Below are 22,784 nucleotides of genomic sequence, written 5' to 3'. Positions count from 1 at the left end.
TAGCACTACACAGCTGATTCAAATAACCAAGTTTTGATTGTGTAGTCAATGCTAGGGGGGGGGGGGAAGCAAAGCATGCATCCAGGTGGGGGACTCCAGGACTGAGTTTGGGGGAAACCTGCACTATGAGTCTGCTGGTTTTCTGTTCTACCTGATAATTAGTTGACCCACCTGGTGTCTAAGGTCTAAATCAGTCCCTGATTAGGGTAAAAAACGCAGTGGATCTGGTTTCAAGGTCCAGAGTTGAGTTTAAGGGGCCTAGTGTCTGCTGGTTTTTAGTTGTTCCTTTCAATGAAGACCTAGACAACCAGGTGAGGGGAGTTCCTTACTAATTGGGGACCTTAATTCATCAATCAAATACAAGGGAGGAGCGAAAACCCGCAGACGCTCGGCCCTCTGGGAATGAGTTTGACACAGTTGTACAACAAAGTAGCAGTGGTGGAACCAATTGTCATACTTGAGTAAAACAAAAAATACCTTCATAGAAAATGACTCAAGTAAAAGTCACCCAGTAAAATACTATTTGAGTAAAAGTCTAAATGTATTTGGTTTTAAATATACTTAAGTATTAAAAGTAAATGTAATGACATAATTTACAAACGAAGCATTTGTGTTTCGTGAGTCCTCCAGATCAGAGGCAGTAGGGATGACCAGGGATGTTCTCTTGATAAGTGCGTGAATTGTACCATTTTCCTGTCCTGCTAAGCATTCAAAATGTAACTAGTACTTTTGGGTGTCAGGGAAAATGTATTGAGTAAAAATTACTTTATTTTCTTAAGGAATTTAGTGAAGTAAAAGTAGGCAAAAATATAAATAGTAAAGTACAGATACCGAAAACGATCCAAAACTAGTACTTTAAAGTATTTTTACTTAAATACTTTACACCACCGCAAAGTAGACATTATGTCGATCAAAAACAGTACTCTTCAACATGTATTATTTTATTGAAATGCTTTCATCACGGATTTGTTTCACGATGTTGTATTAAGATAAACAGACATTAGATACATTGCTTATGATAAAAAAAGAAATCCGATCTAGAAACGTAAGTAGTCGCTCTGACAACGTCATCGTTTTCCACCCCGGAAGTCCCGTTAACGGCAGAGCGGTGTAGGACCACTAACACAGGAGTATGGCTAGCAACGTGTGGAGGTCAATGGTAAGAAAATGCCGTTTGTCAGCGTAAAGATAATCGAATTAACTTGGCCATGTATTGGATTTATGTTTGTCTAATGTAAGTTCGTGCTCGAATGACTTTGTTGGTTGTATAATGTTGTTTCCATGGTTTTCCGTGAGGCCTTTACTGTGCGCGTGTCCTTGTCCTGCTACCATCGTAGCGAGCTATGCTATTAACCAACCACTTTTTATCTGCCCAATGCTTGACAAGTGACATTTAGTTGTTTGTCAATATGTTTTCTGATTCAATCACACTAGACTAGAGATGCAGTGTGTGGATGTTGTTGTGATACAATGTATCTGCGCGGTAGTAATTTAACCTTCCGTTTATCCTCCTCCTTCAGCTCTCTCACGTCGTGGGGGCGGCAAAGAGACCGACGGTATGTTTCAGAAGGGGGGTAAGTCATGGACTGACAAATAGACAAGTCTACACCAGTCTTTTATGAACTTCTCCCTCATTGGCTGAAATGATGCAATTCATGATCCAGTGTTTAGTGCTAATATGTAATCCCTCTAAAACAGATTTAAAAAGGGGTTTGTTTTCTCTTTACAGCTGCAAACGGTTACATTAATTCCTGGGGATGGAATCGGTCCAGAAATATCTGTGGCTGTCATGAAGATTTTCGAGTCTGCTAAGGTAAGCTGGAAAAGCTGTCAAACTCTCTCTCTCTCACACACAGCAAAGTGTAGGGTTAACAGCAGAACATGCCATTTGCATGGAAAGTTTGACAAAACATTCAACCCGAGTCCTTTCTGTACCATTCTGTCTCTTCTCCCTACCACCCGTTAGGTTCCCATCCAGTGGGAGGAGAGGAATGTGACGGCTATCCAGGGCCCAGGAGGTAGATGGATGATCCCTCCAGACTGTAAGGAGTCTATGGACAGGACCCTGATCGGGTTAAAAGGTAGGAAGCAGCCACAGAGATCCTATGGACATCTATGGTAGTAGATACCTGCATGGTCATGATGGACATAATGTACGGAAGTCAGCTGGAATAAAGACCGTCATGCAGGCGGCATCATAGGGGATAGTATATAGGGGTTAGTGTGTAGGCTTTATAGGGGATAGTGTGGAGGCTTTATAGGGGATAGTGTGGAGGCTTTATAGGGGATAGTGTGGAGGCTTTATAGGGGATAGTATATAGGGGATAGTGTGTAGGGGATAGTATGTAGGGGATAGTATATAGGGGATAGTATATAGGGGATAGTATATAGGGGATAGTATATAGGGGATAGTATATAGGGGATAGTGTGTAGGGGATAGTGTGTAGGGGTTAGTATATATAGGGGATATAGTATATAGGGGTTAGTATATAGGGGTTAGTGTGTAGGGGATATAGTGTGTAGGGGATATAGTGTGTAGGGGATATAGTATATATAGGGGATATAGTATGTAGGGGTTAGTATGTAGGGGTTAGTGTGTAGGGGTTAGTGTGTAGGGGTTAGTGTGTAGGGGTTAGTATGTAGGGGATATAGTATATAGGGGATAGTGTGTAGGCTTTATAGGGGATAGTGTGTAGGCTTTATAGGGGATAGTGTGTAGGCTTTATAGGGGATAGTGTGTAGGCTTTATAGGGGATAGTAGCCTATGGGTTCATAGAGGATAGTAGGGATTGAATGGGACACGGCCTTGATGAGAGATGTAGTGTTAACAGGATTGGTGGGTAAACGATGCAGAAACACCGTCTAGAGGTCAGGTGGCCGGTGTGAAAGCCCGTCTAGAGGTCAGGTGGGAAAGCCCGTCTAGAGGTCAGGTGGCCGGTGTGTAAGGCCGTCTAGAGGTCAGGTGGGAAAGCCCGTCTAGAGGTCAGGTGGCCAGTGTGTAAGCCCGTCTAGAGGTCAGGTGGCCGGTGTGTAAGCCCGTCTAGAGGTCAGGTGGGAAAGCCCGTCTAGAGGTCAGGTGGCCGGTGGGAAAGCCCGTCTAGAGGTCAGGTGGCCGGTGTGAAAGCCCGTCTAGAGGTCAGGTGGGAAAGCCCGTCTAGAGGTCAGGTGGCCAGTGTGTAAGCCCGTCTAGAGGTCAGGTGGCCGGTGTGAAAGCCCGTCTAGAGGTCAGGTGGGAAAGCCCGTCTAGAGGTCAGGTGGCCAGTGTGTAAGCCCGTCTAGAGGTCAGGTGGCCGGTGTGAAAGCCCGTCTAGAGGTCAGGTGGGAAAGCCCGTCTAGAGGTCAGGTGGCCGGTGGGAAAGCCCGTCTAGAGGTCAGGTGTGTAAGCCCGTCTAGAGGTCAGGTGGCTGGTGTGTAAGCCCGTCTAGAGGTCAGGTGGCCAGTGTGTAAGCCCGTCTAGAGGTCAGGTGGCCGGTGTGAAAGCCCGTCTAGAGGTCAGGTGGGAAAGCCCGTCTAGAGGTCAGGTGGCCAGTGTGTAAGCCCGTCTAGAGGTCAGGTGGCCGGTGTGAAAGCCCGTCTAGAGGTCAGGTGGGAAAGCCCGTCTAGAGGTCAGGTGGCCGGTGGGAAAGCCCGTCTAGAGGTCAGGTGTGTAAGCCCGTCTAGAGGTCAGGTGGCTGGTGTGTAAGCCCGTCTAGAGGTCAGGTGGCTGGTGTGTAAGCCCGTCTAGAGGTCAGGTGGTCGGTGTGTAAGTCTGTTAGTTAGTCTGTCTGGTGACCTCACCTGAAATGTTGTGGTGGGATGGAGTTTAGCCTGTCTGGTGACCTCACCTGAAATGTTGTGATGGGATGGAGTTTAGCCTGTCTGGTGACCTCACCTGAAATGTTGTGATGGGATGGAGGTTAGTCTGTCTGGTGACCTCACCTGAAATGTGATGGGATGGAGTTTAGTCTGTCTGGTGACGTCACCTGAAATGTTGTGATGGGATGGAGGTTAGTCTGTCTGGTGACGTCACCTGAAATGTTGTGATGGGATGGAGGTTAGTCTGTCTGGTGACCTCACCTGAAATGTTGTGGTGGGATGGAGGTTAGTCTGTCTGGTGACCTCACCTGAAATGTTGTGGTGGGATGGAGGTTAGTCTGTCTGGTGACCTCACCTGAAATGTTGTGGTGGGATGGAGGTTAGTCTGTCTGGTGACCTCACCTGAAATGTTGTGATGGGATGGAGTTTAGTCTGTCTGGTGACGTCACCTGAAATGTTGTGATGGGATGGAGGTTAGTCTGTCTGGTGACCTCACCTGAAATGTTGTGATGGGATGGAGTTTAGTCTGTCTGGTGACCTCACCTGAAATGTTGTGGTGGGATGGAGGTTAGTCTGTCTGGTGACCTCACCTGAAATGTTGTGGTGGGATGGAGGTTAGTCTGTCTGGTGACCTCACCTGAAATGTTGTGGTGGGATGGAGTTTAGTCTGTCTGGTGACCTCACCTGAAATGTTGTGGTGGGATGGAGGTTAGTCTGTCTGGTGACCTCACCTGAAATGTTGTGGTGGGATGGAGTTTAGTCTGTCTGGTGACCTCACCTGAAATGGAGGTTAGCCTGTCTGGTGACCTCACCTGAAATGTTGTGGTGGGATGGAGTTTAGTCTGTCTGGTGACCTCACCCGAAATGTTGTGGTGGGATGGAGTTTAGTCTGTCTGGTGACCTCACCTGAAATGGAGGTTAGCCTGTCTGGTGACCTCACCTGAAATGTTGTGGTGGGATGGAGGTTAGTCTGTCTGGTGACCTCACCTGAAATGTTGTGGTGGGATGGAGTTTAGTCTGTCTGGTGACCTCACCTGAAATGTTGTGGTGGGATGGAGTTTAGTCTGTCTGGTGACCTCACCTGAAATGTTGTGGTGGGATGGAGTTTAGTCTGTCTGGTGACGTCACCTGAAATGTTGTGGTGGGATGGAGTTTAGTCTGTCTGGTGACATCACCTCTCTGCCAATAACAGCTAGTTTTCAGTTTTCCCCTCACCACTCAGATCAATCACAGACGGTCCTGAGAATTTGCTCTCTGCTAAGAAGCTATTTTTGTTTTCAAATTGAAAACGATCACATTGAAATGATTTGATATTGAGATAAAAAGGTCTGCATTGGACTTTTAACCTCCCCCTCTGTGTGTAGGCCCCCTGAAGACCCCCATCGCAGCCGGCCACCCCTCCATGAACCTGCTACTCAGGAAGACCTTTGACCTGTACGCCAACGTGCGTCCCTGCGTGTCCATCGAGGGCTACAAGACCCCCTACACCGACGTGGACCTGGTCACCATCAGAGAGAACACTGAGGGAGAGTACAGCGGAATCGAGCACATAGTAAGTAGCTATGGTTACCAAGGTGACGTTCAGTAGGAGAGAAATGGGACAAAGTTTTGAGTGAAACCCATTCTTTTCAAATGTGTGGATTTCAAAGTGAATCTGTCAATCTGTAAAATGTCTACAGCTAACACTGACTACAGAGGGATAGACCACGTAGCAGTAGCTACCTCGTATGTTAAAATGTCTACAGCTAACACTGACTACAGAGGGATAGACCATGTAGCAGTAGCTACCTCGTATGTTAAAATGTCTACAGCTAACACTGACTACAGAGGGATAGACCACACAGCAGTAGCTACCTCGTATGTTAAAATGTCTACAGCTAACACTGACTACAGAGGGATAGACCACACAGCAGTAGCTACCTCGTATGTTAAAATGTCTACAGCTAACACTGACTACAGAGGGATAGACCACACAGCAGTAGCTACCTCGTATGTTAAAATGTCTACAGCTAACACTGACTACAGAGGGATAGACCACACAGCAGTAGCTACCTCGTATGTTAAAATGTCTACAGCTAACACTGACTACAGAGGGATAGACCACGTAGCAGTAGCTACCTCGTATGTTAAAATGTCTACAGCTAACACTGACTACAGAGGGATAGACCACGTAGCAGTAGCTACCTCGTATGTTAAAATGTCTACAGCTAACACTGACTACAGAGGGATAGACCACACAGCAGTAGCTACCTCGTATGTTAAAATGTCTACAGCTAACACTGACTACAGAGGGATAGACCACGTAGCAGTAGCTACCTCGTATGTTAAAATGTCTACAGCTAACACTGACTACAGAGGGATAGACCACACAGCAGTAGCTACCTCGTATGTTAAAATGTCTACAGCTAACACTGACTACAGAGGGATAGACCACGTAGCAGTAGCTACCTCGTATGTTAAAATGTCTACAGCTAACACTGACTACAGAGGGATAGACCACACAGCAGTAGCTACCTCGTATGTTAAAATGTCTACAGCTAACACTGACTACAGAGGGATAGACCACGTAGCAGTAGCTACCTCGTATGTTAAAATGTCTACAGCTAACACTGACTACAGAGGGATAGACCACGTAGCAGTAGCTACCTCGTATGTTAAAATGTCTACAGCTAACACTGACTACAGAGGGATAGACCACACAGCAGTAGCTACCTCGTATGTTAAAATGTCTACAGCTAACACTGACTACAGAGGGATAGACCACGTAGCAGTAGCTACCTCGTATGTTAAAATGTCTACAGCTAACACTGACTACAGAGGGATAGACCACGTAGCAGTAGCTACCTCGTATGTTAAAATGTCTACAGCTAACACTGACTACAGAGGGATAGACCACGTAGCAGTAGCTACCTCGTATGTTAAAATGTCTACAGCTAACACTGACTACAGAGGGATAGACCACGTAGCAGTAGCTACCTCGTATGTTAAAATGTCTACAGCTAACACTGACTACAGAGGGATAGACCACGTAGCAGTAGCTACCTCGTATGTTAAAATGTCTACAGCTAACACTGACTACAGAGGGATAGACCACGTAGCAGTAGCTACCTCGTATGTTAAAATGTCTACAGCTAACACTGACTACAGAGGGATAGACCACGTAGCAGTAGCTACCTCGTATGTTAAAATGTCTACAGCTAACACTGACTACAGAGGGATAGACCACACAGCAGTAGCTACCTCGTATGTTAAAATGTCTACAGCTAACACTGACTACAGAGGGATAGACCACACAGCAGTAGCTACCTCGTATGTTAAAATGTCTACAGCTAACACTGACTACAGAGGGATAGACCACACAGCAGTAGCTACCTCGTATGTTTGCTGGAATGTTTGTTCAGGAGAATAATTTAATTGTCTGATCCCTCCTACTGACCAGAGGGGTACGCTACAAAGCAGGATCAATGAGTTAGCCAGCTAACTTTGAGAAACAACCAGAAATAACAATGGATTTTTGGGGGTTAAAGAAAGCTGAACTTCTGTGTTTTTGGTTGTTGAATCATTTAGTCCATTTCAAACTTATCTTTCTAAATAAAAAATAAAAATTGTCAAGTTAGCTAGCGAACTCCTTGATCCTGCTTTGTAGTCAACCCCTCTGGAGGGAATAGTCTTACAACATTAACATGCAGGGATGTGTTCATTCGGTATGAAATGGTACGAAACGCTAGAGAACGTTTTGAAATGGAGGTGAAACAAAACAAGAGGTCCTACCTGAACATGTACAAGAAGAATGTTCAGGTGATTATTTTTTTAATGGCTATGTTGTGCCCTGCTGAACATGACCCAGTGTTTCAACACTGGAGTGGGGTCTTCATTAGGGCATCTGGTGTAGATTTCAGAGCAAATGTCAGCACTGAAATGGGTGCAAATGGTTTGTTGGTTTGACAGGGACTGAAAAGTCACGTTAACTGTGATGTGACTACTCTGGTTCGTCGTTTTCAGCTCTTGATAAGCAGCTGTTTCAAGGCTGAGAGCTGAGCAGTCCGTATTTTCACTGTGGTGTTGTGTGGAATCCGTGTGCTCGGTTTTTGAAACTGTTTTATCTGGGTTGGACAGGGCACATCACACACAGGTGATTGGTTATTCTCCAGGTGTTCCTTAGGTAAGCCAGAGGAACAGCAGCTTCACTAACCAGACCACCACCTCAGTCTCTAACTCTGGCGTGCCCTAATGTACACTCCCGTTCAAAAGTTTGGGGTCACTTAGAAATGTCCTTGTTTTTGAAAGAAAAGCACATTTATTTTGTCCATTAAAATAACATCAACTTGATCAGAAATACAGTGCAGACATTGTTAATGTTGTAAATGACTATTGTAGCTGGAAACGGCAGATTTTTCTACATAGGTGTACAGAGGCCCATTATCAGCAACCATCATTCCTGTGTTCCAATGGCACGTTGTTAGCTAATTCAAGTTTATCATTTTAAAAGTCTAGTTGATCATTAGAAAACTCTTTTGCAATTATCTTAGCACAGCTGAAAACTGTTGTCCTGATTAAAGAAGCAATAAAACTGGCCTTCTTTAGACTAGTTGAGTATCTGGAGCAACAGCATTTGTGGGTTCGATTACAGGCTCAAAATAGCCAGAAACAAAACTTTCTTCTGAAACGCGTCAATCTATTCTTGTTCTGAGAAATGAAGGCTATTCCATGTGAGAAATTGCCAAGAAACTGAAGATCTCGTACAACGCTGTGTACTACTCCCTTCACAAAACAGCGCAAACTGGCTCTAACCAGAATAGAAAGAGGAGTGAGAGGCCCCGGTGCACAACTGAACAAGTACATTAGTGTCTAGTTTGAGAAACAGATGCCTCACAAGGCCTCAACTGACAGCTTCATTAAATAGTACCCGCAAAACACCAGTCTCAAAGTCAACAGTGAAGAGGCGACTCCGGGATGCTGGCCTTCTAGGTAGAGTTGCAAAGAAAAAGCCATATCTCAGACTGGCCAATAAAAAGAAAAGATGAAGATGGGCAAAAGAACACAGACACTGGACAGAGGAACATTGGAACAAAGTGTTATGAACAGACAAATCTAAGTTTGAGGTGTTCGGATCACAAAGAAGAACATGAAAAGATTCTGGAGGAGTGCTTGACGCCACCTGTGAAGCATGGTGCAGGCAATGTGATGGTCTGGGGGTGGTTTGGTGGTGTAAAGTGGGAGATTTGTAAAGGGTAAAAGGGATCTTGAAGAAGGAAGGCTATCACTCCATTTTGCCCTGTGGACGGTGCTTAATTGGAGATAATTTCCTCCTACAACAGGACAATGACCCAAAGCACAGCTCCAAACTATGTAAGAACTATTTAGGGAAGAAGCAGTCAGCTGGTGTTCTGTCTATAATGGAGTGGCCAGCACAGTCACCAGATCTCAACACTATTGAGCTGTTGTGGGAGCAGCTTGACCGTATGGTACGTAAGAAGTGCCCATCGAGCCAATCCAACTTGTGGGAGGTGCTTCAGGAAGCATAAAATCAGATTGACAACTACAATGCCAAAGGTCTGCAAGGCTGTGTTTGCTGCAAATGGAGGATTCTTTGATGAAAGCAAAGTTTGAAGGACACAATTATTTAAATTAAAAATCATTATTTATAACCATGTCAACTTCTTGACTATATTTCCTATTCATTTTGCAACTCATTTCATGTCTGTTTTCATGGAAACAAGGACATTTCTAAGTGACCCCAAACTTTAACGGTAGTGTATATTCATTAACTTCTCTCTCCAGTTCTCCTTCATTGTTCACTTAGTTTTTCAACTAAAGGTATTGTTTGTTATTCCTACATATCTGCTATCTTAATTTGATCACTCTGTCGCATAGAATTTTAAGCAGGTACTGCTATGTTGTAGTGTATTAAATGTTTGTAATTTTTAATTTCAGACCTGATTTGCCCAAATGAAAAATGTATCTACCCTTAGAAAAATTAAAATTTAATTAATAATCCACATAATTTCCTGTTGCTGCAGGATTACTTCCCTGCTGTTATACTGGTCAAATTAAGATGGCACATCTGGAATTTCTTGATGTCACTTCCTTTACAGTGAAATCCTATTGTATGTAGTTGTCACCTCCGGCTGAGAGTACTTTTTGTTCCTCCACTCACGGTGATGTTATGAATACCTTTCATACGTCTTCTCTTCCAGTTTCATTGTTCCAGTTAAATCCTTTTTAAAGTAGCTCCGTTGTCTTTCCCAGTTGTTACTGTCCCTCGACACATTTTAGGACCTAAAGTAGGACATAAGTGAATAGATGTTGTATCCTGTATGGGGTTAATTAAGTCCTGTTTTGATTTAGACTCGGGTGATTGTCCTCTTCTCTGGTAGATTGTTGACGGCGTAGTTCAGAGCATCAAACTCATCACCGAAGACGCCAGTCGACGTATCGCTGAGTACGCCTTTGAGTATGCAAGAAATAACCAAAGAAGCAGCGTCACGGCCGTTCACAAAGCCAACATCATGTAAGTCTACAGCTCCAGAATCAAATAGGCTGTGGAATATTACAAATTGTACCTTTTTTTAAATTTATTGTGCAGTTGTGGATCATTTAAAAAAAATGACAAGCAAATATCGACTAAATGTATGATCACCATGGGTCAATTACAAGTCAAAACAGAATGATGAGATATTAAATGTAATCGTTCACATATTTAACAGATGTTATCGCAGGTGCAGTGAAATGCTTATGTTCCCACAGTGCAGTAATACCTAGCAATACAAAACGATACGCACAAATAAAAATGTTTTAAAGAAAGAAATAAAAATATCAGAACGAGCACATCAATGGCACCAATATTCGGGCGTTAAACTAACGTGCCGGGTGTGTTTTGACGTGACCAGGAGGATGTCGGACGGGCTGTTCCTGAGGAAATGCAGAGAGGTGGCTGAAAACTTCAAGGACATCAAGTTTACTGAGATGTACCTGGACACGGTGTGTCTCAACGTACGTACACTCCTTTACACTATTCTTCCTACGTGCCGCTGTTTTGATGCACATCACGTTCTCTGTCTAAAGCCTAATTTACCGCTTCAATCGAAAGTCCGCTCCCATCGGCGTGTTTCCCGCGTACCTCCCCTTTGAAAGGTGACCTTGCGGATGCAGAGATTTGACCACGCCGACGGGAGTGGCTGTTCGATATTGCATCATTCCGTTGGCGCAGACCTAGCAGATGACCCGGAAGCAGAAGGTCGAAATTAGGCTTAATGAGTTTCTCATGTTGGAGCGGTAGATGGAAACGGGGCTTGATCGGGTTCTCATGTTGGAGATGGAAACGGGGCTTAATCAGGTTGTCATGTTGGAGCGGTAGATGGAAACGGGGCTTAATCACGTTCTCATGTTGGAGCGGTAGATGGAAACGGGGCTTAATCAGGTTGTCATGTTGGAGCGGTAGATGGAAACGGGGCTTAATCAGGTTGTCATGTTGGAGCGGTAGATGGAAACGGGGCTTAATCAGGTTCTCATGTTGGAGATGGAAACGGGGCTTAATCAGGTTGTCATGTTGGAGCGGTAGATGGAAACGGGGCTTAATTAGGTTCTCATGTTGGAGATGGAAACGGGGCTTAATCAGGTTCTCATGTTGGAGATGGAAACTGGGATTAATCAGGTTGTCATGTTGGAGATGGAAACGGGGCTTAATCAGGTTCTCATGTTGGAGCAGTAGATGGAAACGGGGCTTAATTAGGTTCTCTAGTTGGAGCGGTAGATGGAAACGGGGCTTGATCAGGTTCTCATGTTGGAGATGGAAACTGGGATTAATCAGGTTGTCATGTTGGAGATGGAAACGGGGCTTAATCAGGTTCTCATGTTGGAGCAGTAGATGGAAACGGGGCTTAATTAGGTTCTCTAGTTGGAGCGGTAGATGGAAACGGGGCTTGATCAGGTTCTCATGTTGGAGCGGTAGATGGAAACGGGGCTTGATCAGGTTCTCATGTTGGAGCGGTAGATGGAAACGGGGCTTGATCAGGTTCTCATGTTGGAGCGGTAGATGGAAACGGGGCTTAATCAGGTTCTCATGTTGGAGCGGTAGATGGAAACGGGGCTTAATCAGGTTCTCTTGTTGGAGATGGAAACGGGGCTTAATCAGGTTCTCATGTTGGAGATGGAAACGGGGCTTAATCAGGTTCTCATGTTGGAGATGGAAACGGGGCTTAATCAGGTTCTCATGTTGGAGATGGAAACGGGGCTTAATTAGGTTCTCTAGTTGGAGCGGTAGATGGAAACGGGGCTTAATCAGGTTCTCATGTTGGAGATGGAAACGGGGCTTAATCAGGTTCTCTAGTTGGAGCGGTAGATGGAAACGGGGCTTAATCAGGTTCTCTAGTTGGAGCGGTAGATGGAAACGGGGCTTAATTAGGTTCTCTAGTTGGAGCGGTAGATGGAAACGGGGCTTAATCAGGTTGTCATGGTGAATGTTTCAGATGGTGCAAGATCCCACCCAGTTTGACGTCCTGGTGATGCCCAACCTGTATGGTGACATTCTCAGGTCAGTTACTATTTATTTGCATGTATCTATATTAATTAATCGCTATTGAATGCAATTTGTTTAAGCTACTAACCTCTCTGGGATATGTGGGACACTAGCGTCCCAACTGGCCAAAATCCAGTAAATGCAGAGCGCCAAATTCAAATAAATTACTATAAAAATTAAACGTTCATGAAATCACACGTGCAATACACCAAATTAAAGCTACACTTGTTATGAATCCAGCCAACGTGTCAGATTTCAAAAAGGCTTTACGGCGAAAGCGAACGATGCTATTATCTGATTACAGCACCCCAGCAAACAAACAGACAATCATATTTCAACCCTGCAGGTGCGACACAAAACGCAGAAATAAAGATATAATTCATGCCTTACCTTTGACGAGCTTCTTCTGTTGGCACTCCAATATGTCCCATAAACATCACAAATGGTCCTTTTGTTCGATTAATTCCGTCGATATATATATATATCCAAAATGTCCATTTAGTTGGCGCGTTTGATCCAGAAAAACACCAGTTCCAACTCGCGCAACGTGACTACAAAATGTCTCATACATTACCTGTAAGCTTTGTCCAAACATTTCGAAGTACTTTCCTAATACAACTTGAGGTATTTTTTCACGTAAATAATCGATAAAATTTAAGGCGGGACATACTGTGTTCAATACCGGAGGAAAACAAAGTGTAGCGAGCTTTCAGGTCACGCGCCTCTAACAAAGACTACACTCCCCTCTAGCCTCGTTCTGAACAGTGCTACTTCTTCATTTCTCAAAGGAAAAACCTCAACCAATTTCTAAAGACTGTTGATATCCAGTGGAAGCGATAGGAACTGCAAGAAGGTTGATAAGAAATCTGGATTCCCAATGAAAACCCATTGAAAAGAGTGACCTAAAAAAAAAAAAAAAAAAAAAAAAAAAAATCTGAATGGTTTCGCCTGCCAAATAAGTTCTGTTCTACTCACAGACATGATTCAAACAGTTTTAGAAACTTCAGTGTTTTCTATCCAAATCTACTAATAATATGCATATCTTAGCTTCTGGGCCTGAGTAGCAGGCAGTTTACTTTGGACACGCTTTTCATCCGGACGTCAAATACCGCCCCCCTTTCCCAAAGAAGTTAATTCAAACATTAATAGCTTAGCAGAGTTTGGTCTTATTGGGCCTAATACTGTCTTTCATTTGTGTTGCGCTAATGTGACTAGATGATTCTGCTAACTAAAGGCTGTGGCTACTACTACAGATAGTGTGTGTCATGTATTGCAGTGATCTGTGTGCTGGACTTATTGGCGGTCTGGGAGTCACTCCTAGTGGAAACATTGGTGCCAATGGAGTCGCCATTTTTGAATCGGTTTGTCTCGCTCTTTACTTGGCTGTTTTTATCATCTGAATATGTTTAGCTACTCTGTCTCAACTGTTGGATAAAACGCAAGGCTTCTCGTCCTGTAAACAGTCTATTGTGTAATAACTAAACATGTTTGTTTTTGTTGAAGACTTCCCTCTTTCAACAAAACAATTTTAATACGAGACGTCATATATTTTAAATAAGTTGTCCATTTCTAATGGAAGCTTGTTCCAGTGTTGAACAACCATTTAACGTCTGAACAACGTAGACGTATTAACATTGTCCCTCTGCCCCTGTGGTATCCAGGTCCACGGGACGGCCCCCGACATAGCCGGTCTGGACATGGCCAACCCTACAGCTCTGCTGCTCAGTGCCGTGATGATGCTGCGTCACATGGGCATGCACGACTACGGCAAGAAGATCGAGACCGCCTGCTTCGACACCATCAGAGACAAGAAGGTGGCTAGTTGGCTTTTTAATTACCTCCAATAGTGACTATTGTGGCTGTTGCATATCGGCGCCAGAATACATTTAGAAAGGGGAGGGGCAGAAGTAGTACTTCCTTGTTCTTGGAGGACCGCTCCGAGAGTCTGCTCTCTTCGCTCCGAGAGTCTGCTCTCTTCGATCCGAGAGTCTGCTCTCTTCGATCCGAGAGTCTGCTCTCTTCGATCCGATGCCAGATTATATGGTTGATGTTTGGCTAGTTGGTTTATAATATGTTGGCTCCCCTGGAAACCACACCTCCTTCCGGGTGCCAATGCTCTTTATGTATTTTTCTGTAGATTGAACATGACCAGATTTTTGTTCAGTTGGTCATTGTATGGAGAATCTGCTTTGGCTTTTCAAATGAATTAATTGGGCTGTTTTTTTTATCCTCTCCCAGGTGCTGACCGGGGACCTTGGTGGGAAGTCGAAGTGCTCCGAGTTTACAGAGGAGATCTGCCGTAGAGTGCGAGACATGGACTGAAAACGACGACTGTTGATTTCTGAAGACTTCATAATAATTCAACCGCTGCTTTGAACTTACTCCTAAAGACTCTGGGGGGGCGTTCCAGGACGTCAGTACTGCAGTTACGATGCAGCCGCATATCTTAGATGACTATATTATATTTATGTAGGTTCCTGAGAATGCACAATTCTCCAAGTTTTCTAGAAATAGAAATTCGATAATTTGTGCAGTGTGACTGCAATAAATCACGACCTGGAACGCACCCTATATGGATGGGTATTCACTCTTAAAGGTGTATTTAAGCACAATTGTACTCACATGATCATTTCATGGGGCAAACTTCCCCAAAGTTATTCTTGCCTCTATACTACGTGGCACTCCACCTGTGTTGTCCGGCAGTGGTTCTGATCATTGCTAGGTTTTTTTTTAACGGTAAATGTAATGCTAACAGCTTCAATGTACTCTTATTTATTGTTACCGGTCAGTTTCCTGTGCATGAACGGATTGTGTTGTACCAGTGTCTCATGTCATTTCGCTCTTTTCTGTTTCGAGATCCATACATAAAAACTTGATTACATGACTTAAAGCCTGACGTCTCATTCTTCCTGTTAACAGGTTACAGTGTATTGTTATTGCAAAGCAAGTTGGATTAATGTTCACAGGGATTTGATTACTTATCTAAATCAGCCATTTGTGTTTATGGCGTCACTTTGACCTACATAATATCGTCAAACATTTGTCAGCTGATTCAGTCCGCATCCTCATTGTGACAGTATTACTGCCAATTTGGCAACCCAGATGAGAGGGTGCTTCCGGTTGTCACTCGTTGCCACACAAAAATAGGCTATATAAAAAATGAAAACAAAAAGTAGCTGTTTGGTCTTTTAATTTAGGGTTAAACATAAGGTTTGTAGTGTGGGTTAGGTTTTAAATCTGATTTTAAGAGACATTTGAGAAATAGTCTAGTGTTTAGAAATAATGATGACTTTGTGGCTGTGGTAACCAGTGACTACCACGCTTCCGTCCTAGGTTCCTTGCTTCTGCTCCGCCTATTTTGTGTTACGTCATTAAACTAACGCCGCCTCGTTTTCCTGTACTGTTACTGTTTGGTTAGTTAGTGTAACGAAGAGGTGTAGCCAGCAGCGAATAGCAGCTACAAACTGTTTGCAACGGTCCAGACATTCAATCAAATTTCGGGAAGAAGCGAGGGTGGAGAGATGGCGAAAACCTATGATTACCTTTTTAAATTGCTTCTCATCGGGGACAGCGGTGTCGGCAAGACATGTCTTCTCTTCCGATTCAGCGAAGATGCGTTCAACACTACCTTCATATCAACAATAGGTCTGTTTCTCTTTCTAAAATTGAGTGGGTTTTTGAACAACGGCATGCTGCTGAAAATACTACATTTACATATCACAATCTACTGAATGCTGTTGACAGTTAGTGGGACGAGTTCGCGACAGGAAACGGGCCTAGAAGCATTACATCTTGTGCCAATTCAGATATAGTAAATGGTTTTGTTACATTGAAGATCTCTGTTATGTCTTATACTGTAGCCCTGGTTGTATCACCCTGCTAACTCTGTATTTGTAAACTAAGCTGTCATCTATTTTCACGGGCTCATATTTGTGACCTGTTGGCTGTCAGACAGTTTGATTGTCAGCTGTAAGGGGGCTCATGAATGGCACTGACAGTATTCCTGACCAGGGCTTTGTTTTATCAGACAAAGAACATAACAGTATACAGGTAACTGCCAAAATAATGGAAACACTTGAGTAAATGAGGGATACAAAGTATATTGAAACGCAGGTGTGGTTCCGGAAGTTAATTAAGCAATTAACAATCCATCATGTGTAAGGTCATGTATGATAATGCTGGGCAGGTCATTATTTTGGCTACCATGGCTATGCCCCCATAGGATGACGATGCCCCCATAGGATGACGATGCCCCCGTCCACAGTGCTGGAGTGGTCACTGAACGATTAGATGAGCATGAAAATGATGTAAAACCATATGCCATGGCCGTCTCAGTCACCAGATCTGAACCCAATTGAACACTTATGATTGGGGAGCGGTGCCTGAGACAGCGTTTTCCACCATCATCAACAAAACACCAAATGATGGAATTTCTCGTGGAAGAACGGTGTCTCATCCCTCCAATAGAGTTCCAGACACTTGTAGAATCTATGTCGAGGTGTATTGAAGCCGTTCTGGCTGGTGGTGACCCAACGCCCCTATAAACACCCTGTATGTTGGCGTTTCCTTTATTTTGTCAGTTACCTGTAGTTATTGTCTGTCCTACATGTCCATGTTGTCAGACGTGTGTGTATTCTGGGGGTGTAAATGGACCCTAAACTGGAGGTGACGTATGTGTTTTTACCTCAGGAGTAGTTTGACTAGGTGGGTTTCCCAGATGTATTTCTACCTCAGGAGTAGTTTGACTAGGTGGGTTTCCCAGATGTATTTCTACCTCAGGAGTAGTTTGACTAGGTGGGTTTCCCAGATGTATTTCTACCCCAGGAGTAGTTTGACTAGGTGGGTTTCCCAGATGTATTTCTACCCCAGGAGTAGTTTGACTAGGTGGGTTTCCCAGATGTATTTCTACCTCAGGAGTAGTTTGACTAGGTAGGTTTCCCAGATGTATTTTTACCCCAGGAGTAGTTTGACTAGGTGGGTTTCCCAGATGTATTTCTACCTCAGGAGTAGTTTGACTAGGTGGGTTTCCCAGATGTATTTCTACCCCAGGAGTAGTTTGACTAGGTGGGTTTCCCAGATGTATTTCTACCCCAGGAGTAGTTTGACTAGGTGGGTTTCCCAGATGTATTTCTACCCCAGGAGTAGTTTGACTAGGTAGGTTTCCCAGATGTATTTCTACCCCAGGAGTAGTTTGACTAGGTGGGTTTCCCAGATGTATTTCTACCCCAGGAGTAGTTTGACTAGGTGGGTTTCCCAGATGTATTTCTACCCCAGGAGTAGTTTGACTAGGTGGGTTTCCCAGATGTATTTCTACCGCAGGAGTAGTTTGACTAGGTGGGTTTCCCAGATGTATTTCTACCGCAGGAGTAGTTTGACTAGGTGGGTTTCCCAGATGTATTTCTACCCCAGGAGTAGTTTGACTAGGTGGGTTTCCCAGATGTATTTCTACCTCAGGAGTAGTTTGACTAGGTGGGTTTCCCAGATGTATTTCTACCCCAGGAGTAGTTTGACTAGGTGGGTTTCCCAGATGTATTTCTACCCCAGGAGTAGTTTGACTAGGTGGGTTTCCCAGATGTATTTCTACCTCAGGAGTAGTTTGACTAGGTGGGTTTCCCAGATGTATTTCTACCTCAGGAGTAGTTTGACTAGGTGGGTTTCCCAGATGTATTTCTACCCCAGGAGTAGTTTGACTAGGTGGGTTTCCCAGATGTATTTCTACCCCAGGAGTAGTTTGACTAGGTGGGTTTCCCAGATGTATTTTTACCCCAGGAGTAGTTTGACTAGGTGGGTTTCCCACAGAGATTTCTCCACAGAGAGAGACAGACCACTATGGTTATGTTGGGGGGGGGGGTTTCTTGTGTTATTAGAAATCCTCTTTTGACATGACAGTTAGACTTTCAGTCTGAGTGTGAAATGGGAAACCCCTTCACTGCTCCTTGACTTTCAGTTACCTTTGGGTGGGTGGAGTGTTCATCGTATGTACTTGAATCTCAACGACGATCAATTGGAAAAGCACCCAGGTTATGTTTATGACACACAGGTTCAGAGATAGCACACATTTGATACTTTTCCCCTTCGTAAATAAACTGAGTGTACATGACACACACACACACACACACACACACACACACACACACACACACACACACACGTAAAGGACACATGCTGCTTGCTAAGCGAGTACCACTTTCTCCCGATTCGGCCCATACCTGGCGAGGACTCGGGAAGCGTCTTACCGTTCGGCGCCACACACAAAAAGCGAGCTATTCTCTGGCACAAGTGGAGACACTTCAGACGGAGGAGTAGGTTTCACACATCCCTATGTGCCCCACACACACACACACACACACACACACACACACACACACACACACACACACACACAAACCCCTGTAAGTGTGGAACAACACGTTTCTGAACGTTCGACATCACTTTCTACTGTCTTGAAAACTAAGTCACCGTTACTCCCAAACAACTGATCCTCATTGGTCGTCGTCATTCATCAAAACGTTAGTCTGTATTGTTTGTGAACGAGGCCAACAGAAGAAAAAAAGCAGCAGTTGTTTGATCTCACTCTCGTCGTTAATGAAGTGAAGGGTACCAACTCTGAGGTCATTCCTGTGAGTAGAATAGAATGCCAGGAAGGTGTTCATTACTTCAGACTGGAGGCTGTGTTCCAAATGATGCCCTATTCCCTTTTATAGTGCACTACTTCTGACTGGAGTACCGTATGGCTCTGGTCAAAAGTAGTGCACTGTGTAGGCCATTTGGGACACAGCCTGGGTCTGCTCTAAGGCTCACCCTGGAACTCTGTTGAATTGAATATAAACAATGGCAACATGGAGCTTTGAGACTCTGTTGAATATAAACAACAACATGAAGCTTTGAGACTCTGTTGAATAGAAACAACATCAACATGGAGCTTTGAGACTCTGTTGAATAGAAACAACAACATGGAGCTTTGAGACTCTGTTGAATAGAAACAACAACAACATGGAGCTTTGAGACTCTGTAGAATAGAAACATCAACATGGAGCTTTGAGACTCTGTTGAATATAAACATCAACATGGAGCTTTGAGACTCTGTTGAATAGAAACATCAACATGGAGCTTTGAGACTCTGTTGAATAGAAACATCAACATGGAGCTTTGAGACTCTGTTGAATAGAAACATCAACATGGAGCTTTGAGACTCTGTTGAATAGAAACATCAACATGGAGCTTTGAGACTCTGTTGAATAGAAACATCAACATGGAGCTTTGAGACTCTGTTGAATAGAAACATCAACATGGAGCTTTGAGACTCTGTTGAATAGAAACATCAACATGGAGCTTTGAGACTCTGTTGAATAGAAACAACATCAACATGGAGCTTTGAGACTCTGTTGAATAGAAACAACATCAACATGGAGCTTTGAGACTCTGTTGAATATAAACATCAACATGGAGCTTTGAGACTCTGTTGAATATAAACATCAACATGGAGCTTTGAGACTCTGTATATAAACAACATCAACATGGAGCTTTGAGACTCTGTTGAATAGAAACAACAACAACATGAAGCTTTGAGACTCTGTTGAATAGAAACATCATCATGGAGCTTTGAGACTCTGTTGAATAGAAACATCAACATGGAGCTTTGAGACTCTGAATATAAACAACATCAACATGGAGCTTTGAGACTCTGAATATAAACATCAACAACATGGAGCTTTGAGACTCTGTTGAATAGAAACATCAACATGGAGCTTTGAGACTCTGTTGAATAGAAACATCAACAACATGGAGCTTTGAGACTCTGTTGAATATAAACATCAACAACATGGAGCTTTGAGACTCTGTTGAATAGAAACATCAACAACATGGAGCTTTGAGACTCTGTTGAATAGAAACATCAACATGGAGCTTTGAGACTCTGTTGAATATAAACATCAACATGGAGCTTTGAGACTCTGTTGAATAGAAACAACATCAACATGGAGCTTTGAGACTCTGTTGAATAGAAACAACATCAACATGGAGCTTTGAGACTCTGTTGAATATAAACATCAACATGGAGCTTTGAGACTCTGTTGAATAGAAACAACATCAACATGGAGCTTTGAGACTCTGTTGAATAGAAACATCAACATGGAGCTTTGAGACTCTGTTGAATAGAAACATCAACATGGAGCTTTGAGACTCTGTTGAATATAAACAACAACATGGAGCTTTGAGACTCTGTTGAATAGAAACAACAACAACATGGAGCTTTGAGACTCTGTTGAATAGAAACATCAACATGGAGCTTTGAGACTCTGTTGAATAGAAACATCAACATGGAGCTTTGAGACTCTGTTGAATATAAACAACAACATGGAGCTTTGAGACTCTGTTGAATAGAAACATCAACATGGAGCTTTGAGACTCTGTTGAATAGAAACATCAACATGGAGCTTTGAGACTCTGTTGAATAGAAACAACAACATGAAGCTTTGAGACTCTGTTGAATAGAAACATCAACATGGAGCTTTGAGACTCTGTTGAATAGAAACATCAACATGGAGCTTTGAGACTCTGTTGAATAGAAACATCAACATGGAGCTTTGAGACTCTGTTGAATAGAAACATCAACATGGAGCTTTGAGACTCTGTTGAATATAAACAACAACATGGAGCTTTGAGACTCTGTTGAATAGAAACATCAACATGGAGCTTTGAGACTCTGTTGAATAGAAACATCAACATGGAGCTTTGAGACTCTGTTGAATAGAAACAACAACAACATGGAGCTTTGAGACTCTGTTGAATAGAAACATCAACATGGAGCTTTGAGACTCTGTTGAATAGAAACATCAACAACATGGAGCTTTGAGACTCTGAATATAAACATCAACAACATGGAGCTTTGAGACTCTGTTGAATAGAAACATCAACAACATGGAGCTTTGAGACTCTGTTGAATAGAAACATCAACATGGAGCTTTGAGACTCTGTTGAATATAAACATCAACATGGAGCTTTGAGACTCTGTTGAATAGAAACATCAACATGGAGCTTTGAGACTCTGTTGAATAGAAACATCAATATGGAGCTTTGAGACTCTGTTGAATATAAACAACAACATGGAGCTTTGAGACTCTGTTGAATAGAAACATCAATATGGAGCTTTGAGACTCTGTAGAATAGAAACATCAACATGGAGCTTTGAGACTCTGTAGAATAGAAACATCAACATGGAGCTTTGAGACTCTGTTGAATAGAAACATCAACATGGAGCTTTGAGACTCTGTTGAATATAAACATCAACAACATGGAGCTTTGAGACTCTGTTGAATAGAAACAACATCAACATGGAGCTTTGAGACTCTGTTGAATAGAAACATCAACATGGAGCTTTGAGACTCTGTTGAATAGAAACATCAACATGGAGCTTTGAGACTCTGTTGAATATAAACATCAACAACATGGAGCTTTGAGACTCTGAATATAAACATCAACAACATGGAGCTTTGAGACTCTGTTGAATAGAAACATCAACAACATGGAGCTTTGAGACTCTGTTGAATAGAAACATCAACAACATGGAGCTTTGAGACTCTGTAGAATAGAAACAACAACATGGAGCTTTGAGACTCTGTTGAATAGAAACATCAATATGGAGCTTTGAGACTCTGTTGAATAGAAACAACAACATGGAGCTTTGAGACTCTGTTGAATAGAAACATCAACAACATGGAGCTTTGAGACTCTGTAGAATAGAAACAACAACATGGAGCTTTGAGACTCTGAATATAAACATCAACATGGAGCTTTGAGACTCTGTAGAATAGAAACATCAACATGGAGCTTTGAGACTCTGTTGAATATAAACATCAACAACATGGAGCTTTGAGACTCTGTTGAATATAAACAACATCAACATGGAGCTTTGAGACTCTGAATATAAACATCAACAACATGGAGCTTTGAGACTCTGTTGAATATAAACAACATCAACATGGAGCTTTGAGACTCTGAATATAAACATCAACAACATGGAGCTTTGAGACTCTGAATATAAACATCAACAACATGGAGCTTTGAGACTCTGTTGAATAGAAACATCAACAACATGGAGCTTTGAGACTCTGTTGAATATAAACATCAACAACATGGAGCTTTGAGACTCTGTTGAATAGAAACATCAACATGGAGCTTTGAGACTCTGTTGAATAGAAACATCAACATGGAGCTTTGAGACTCTGTTGAATAGAAACATCAACATGGAGCTTTGAGACTCTGTTGAATAGAAACATCAACATGGAGCTTTGAGACTCTGTTGAATAGAAACATCAACAACATGGAGCTTTGAGACTCTGTTGAATATAAACATCAACATGGAGCTTTGAGACTCTGTTGAATAGAAACATCAACATGGAGCTTTGAGACTCTGTTGAATAGAAACATCAACAACATGGAGCTTTGAGACTCTGTTGAATAGAAACATCAA

The 22,784-nt window shown here is 43.0% G+C and overlaps 2 protein-coding genes across 5 annotated transcripts; both read left to right on the top strand.

Annotated features, from left to right (window-relative positions):
* Positions 1–1,082: 1,082 nt before the first annotated feature.
* Positions 1,083–15,197, top strand: LOC120037819 (isocitrate dehydrogenase [NAD] subunit alpha, mitochondrial). 2 transcript variants are annotated; one of them, XM_038983786.1, is made up of 11 exons: positions 1,083–1,159; positions 1,521–1,556; positions 1,730–1,813; positions 1,967–2,081; positions 5,160–5,347; positions 10,173–10,306; positions 10,686–10,788; positions 12,264–12,328; positions 13,590–13,674; positions 13,975–14,127; positions 14,552–15,197. In XM_038983786.1, the coding sequence occupies exons 1-11, from the start codon at positions 1,133–1,135 to the stop codon at positions 14,633–14,635; spliced, it is 1,074 nt and encodes a 357-aa protein (XP_038839714.1). In that variant the 5' UTR covers positions 1,083–1,132; the 3' UTR covers positions 14,636–15,197. The 2 variants fall into 2 exon arrangements, with proteins under 2 accessions (XP_038839714.1, XP_038839713.1); XM_038983785.1 differs by having other exon boundaries at positions 1,521–1,574.
* LOC120037818 lies at positions 10,796–12,257 on the top strand. Of its 3 annotated transcripts, none has more exons than XM_038983783.1 (2): positions 10,796–11,335; positions 11,378–12,257. In XM_038983783.1, the coding sequence occupies exons 1-2, from the start codon at positions 11,049–11,051 to the stop codon at positions 12,252–12,254; spliced, it is 1,164 nt and encodes a 387-aa protein (XP_038839711.1). In that variant the 5' UTR covers positions 10,796–11,048; the 3' UTR covers positions 12,255–12,257. The 3 variants fall into 3 exon arrangements, with proteins under 3 accessions (XP_038839711.1, XP_038839712.1, XP_038839710.1); XM_038983784.1 differs by having other exon boundaries at positions 10,796–11,569; positions 11,726–12,257; XM_038983782.1 differs by having other exon boundaries at positions 10,796–12,079; positions 12,116–12,257.
* Positions 15,198–22,784: the final 7,587 nt, after the last annotated feature.

This window comes from Salvelinus namaycush, unplaced genomic scaffold (genome assembly GCF_016432855.1).
Source record: "Salvelinus namaycush isolate Seneca unplaced genomic scaffold, SaNama_1.0 Scaffold1897, whole genome shotgun sequence".
In the NCBI taxonomy this organism is placed as follows: Eukaryota; Metazoa; Chordata; class Actinopteri; order Salmoniformes; family Salmonidae; genus Salvelinus; species Salvelinus namaycush.
The sequence above is the reverse complement of the archived record's forward strand: the minus strand, read 5'-3'. Positions and strand labels throughout refer to the sequence as shown.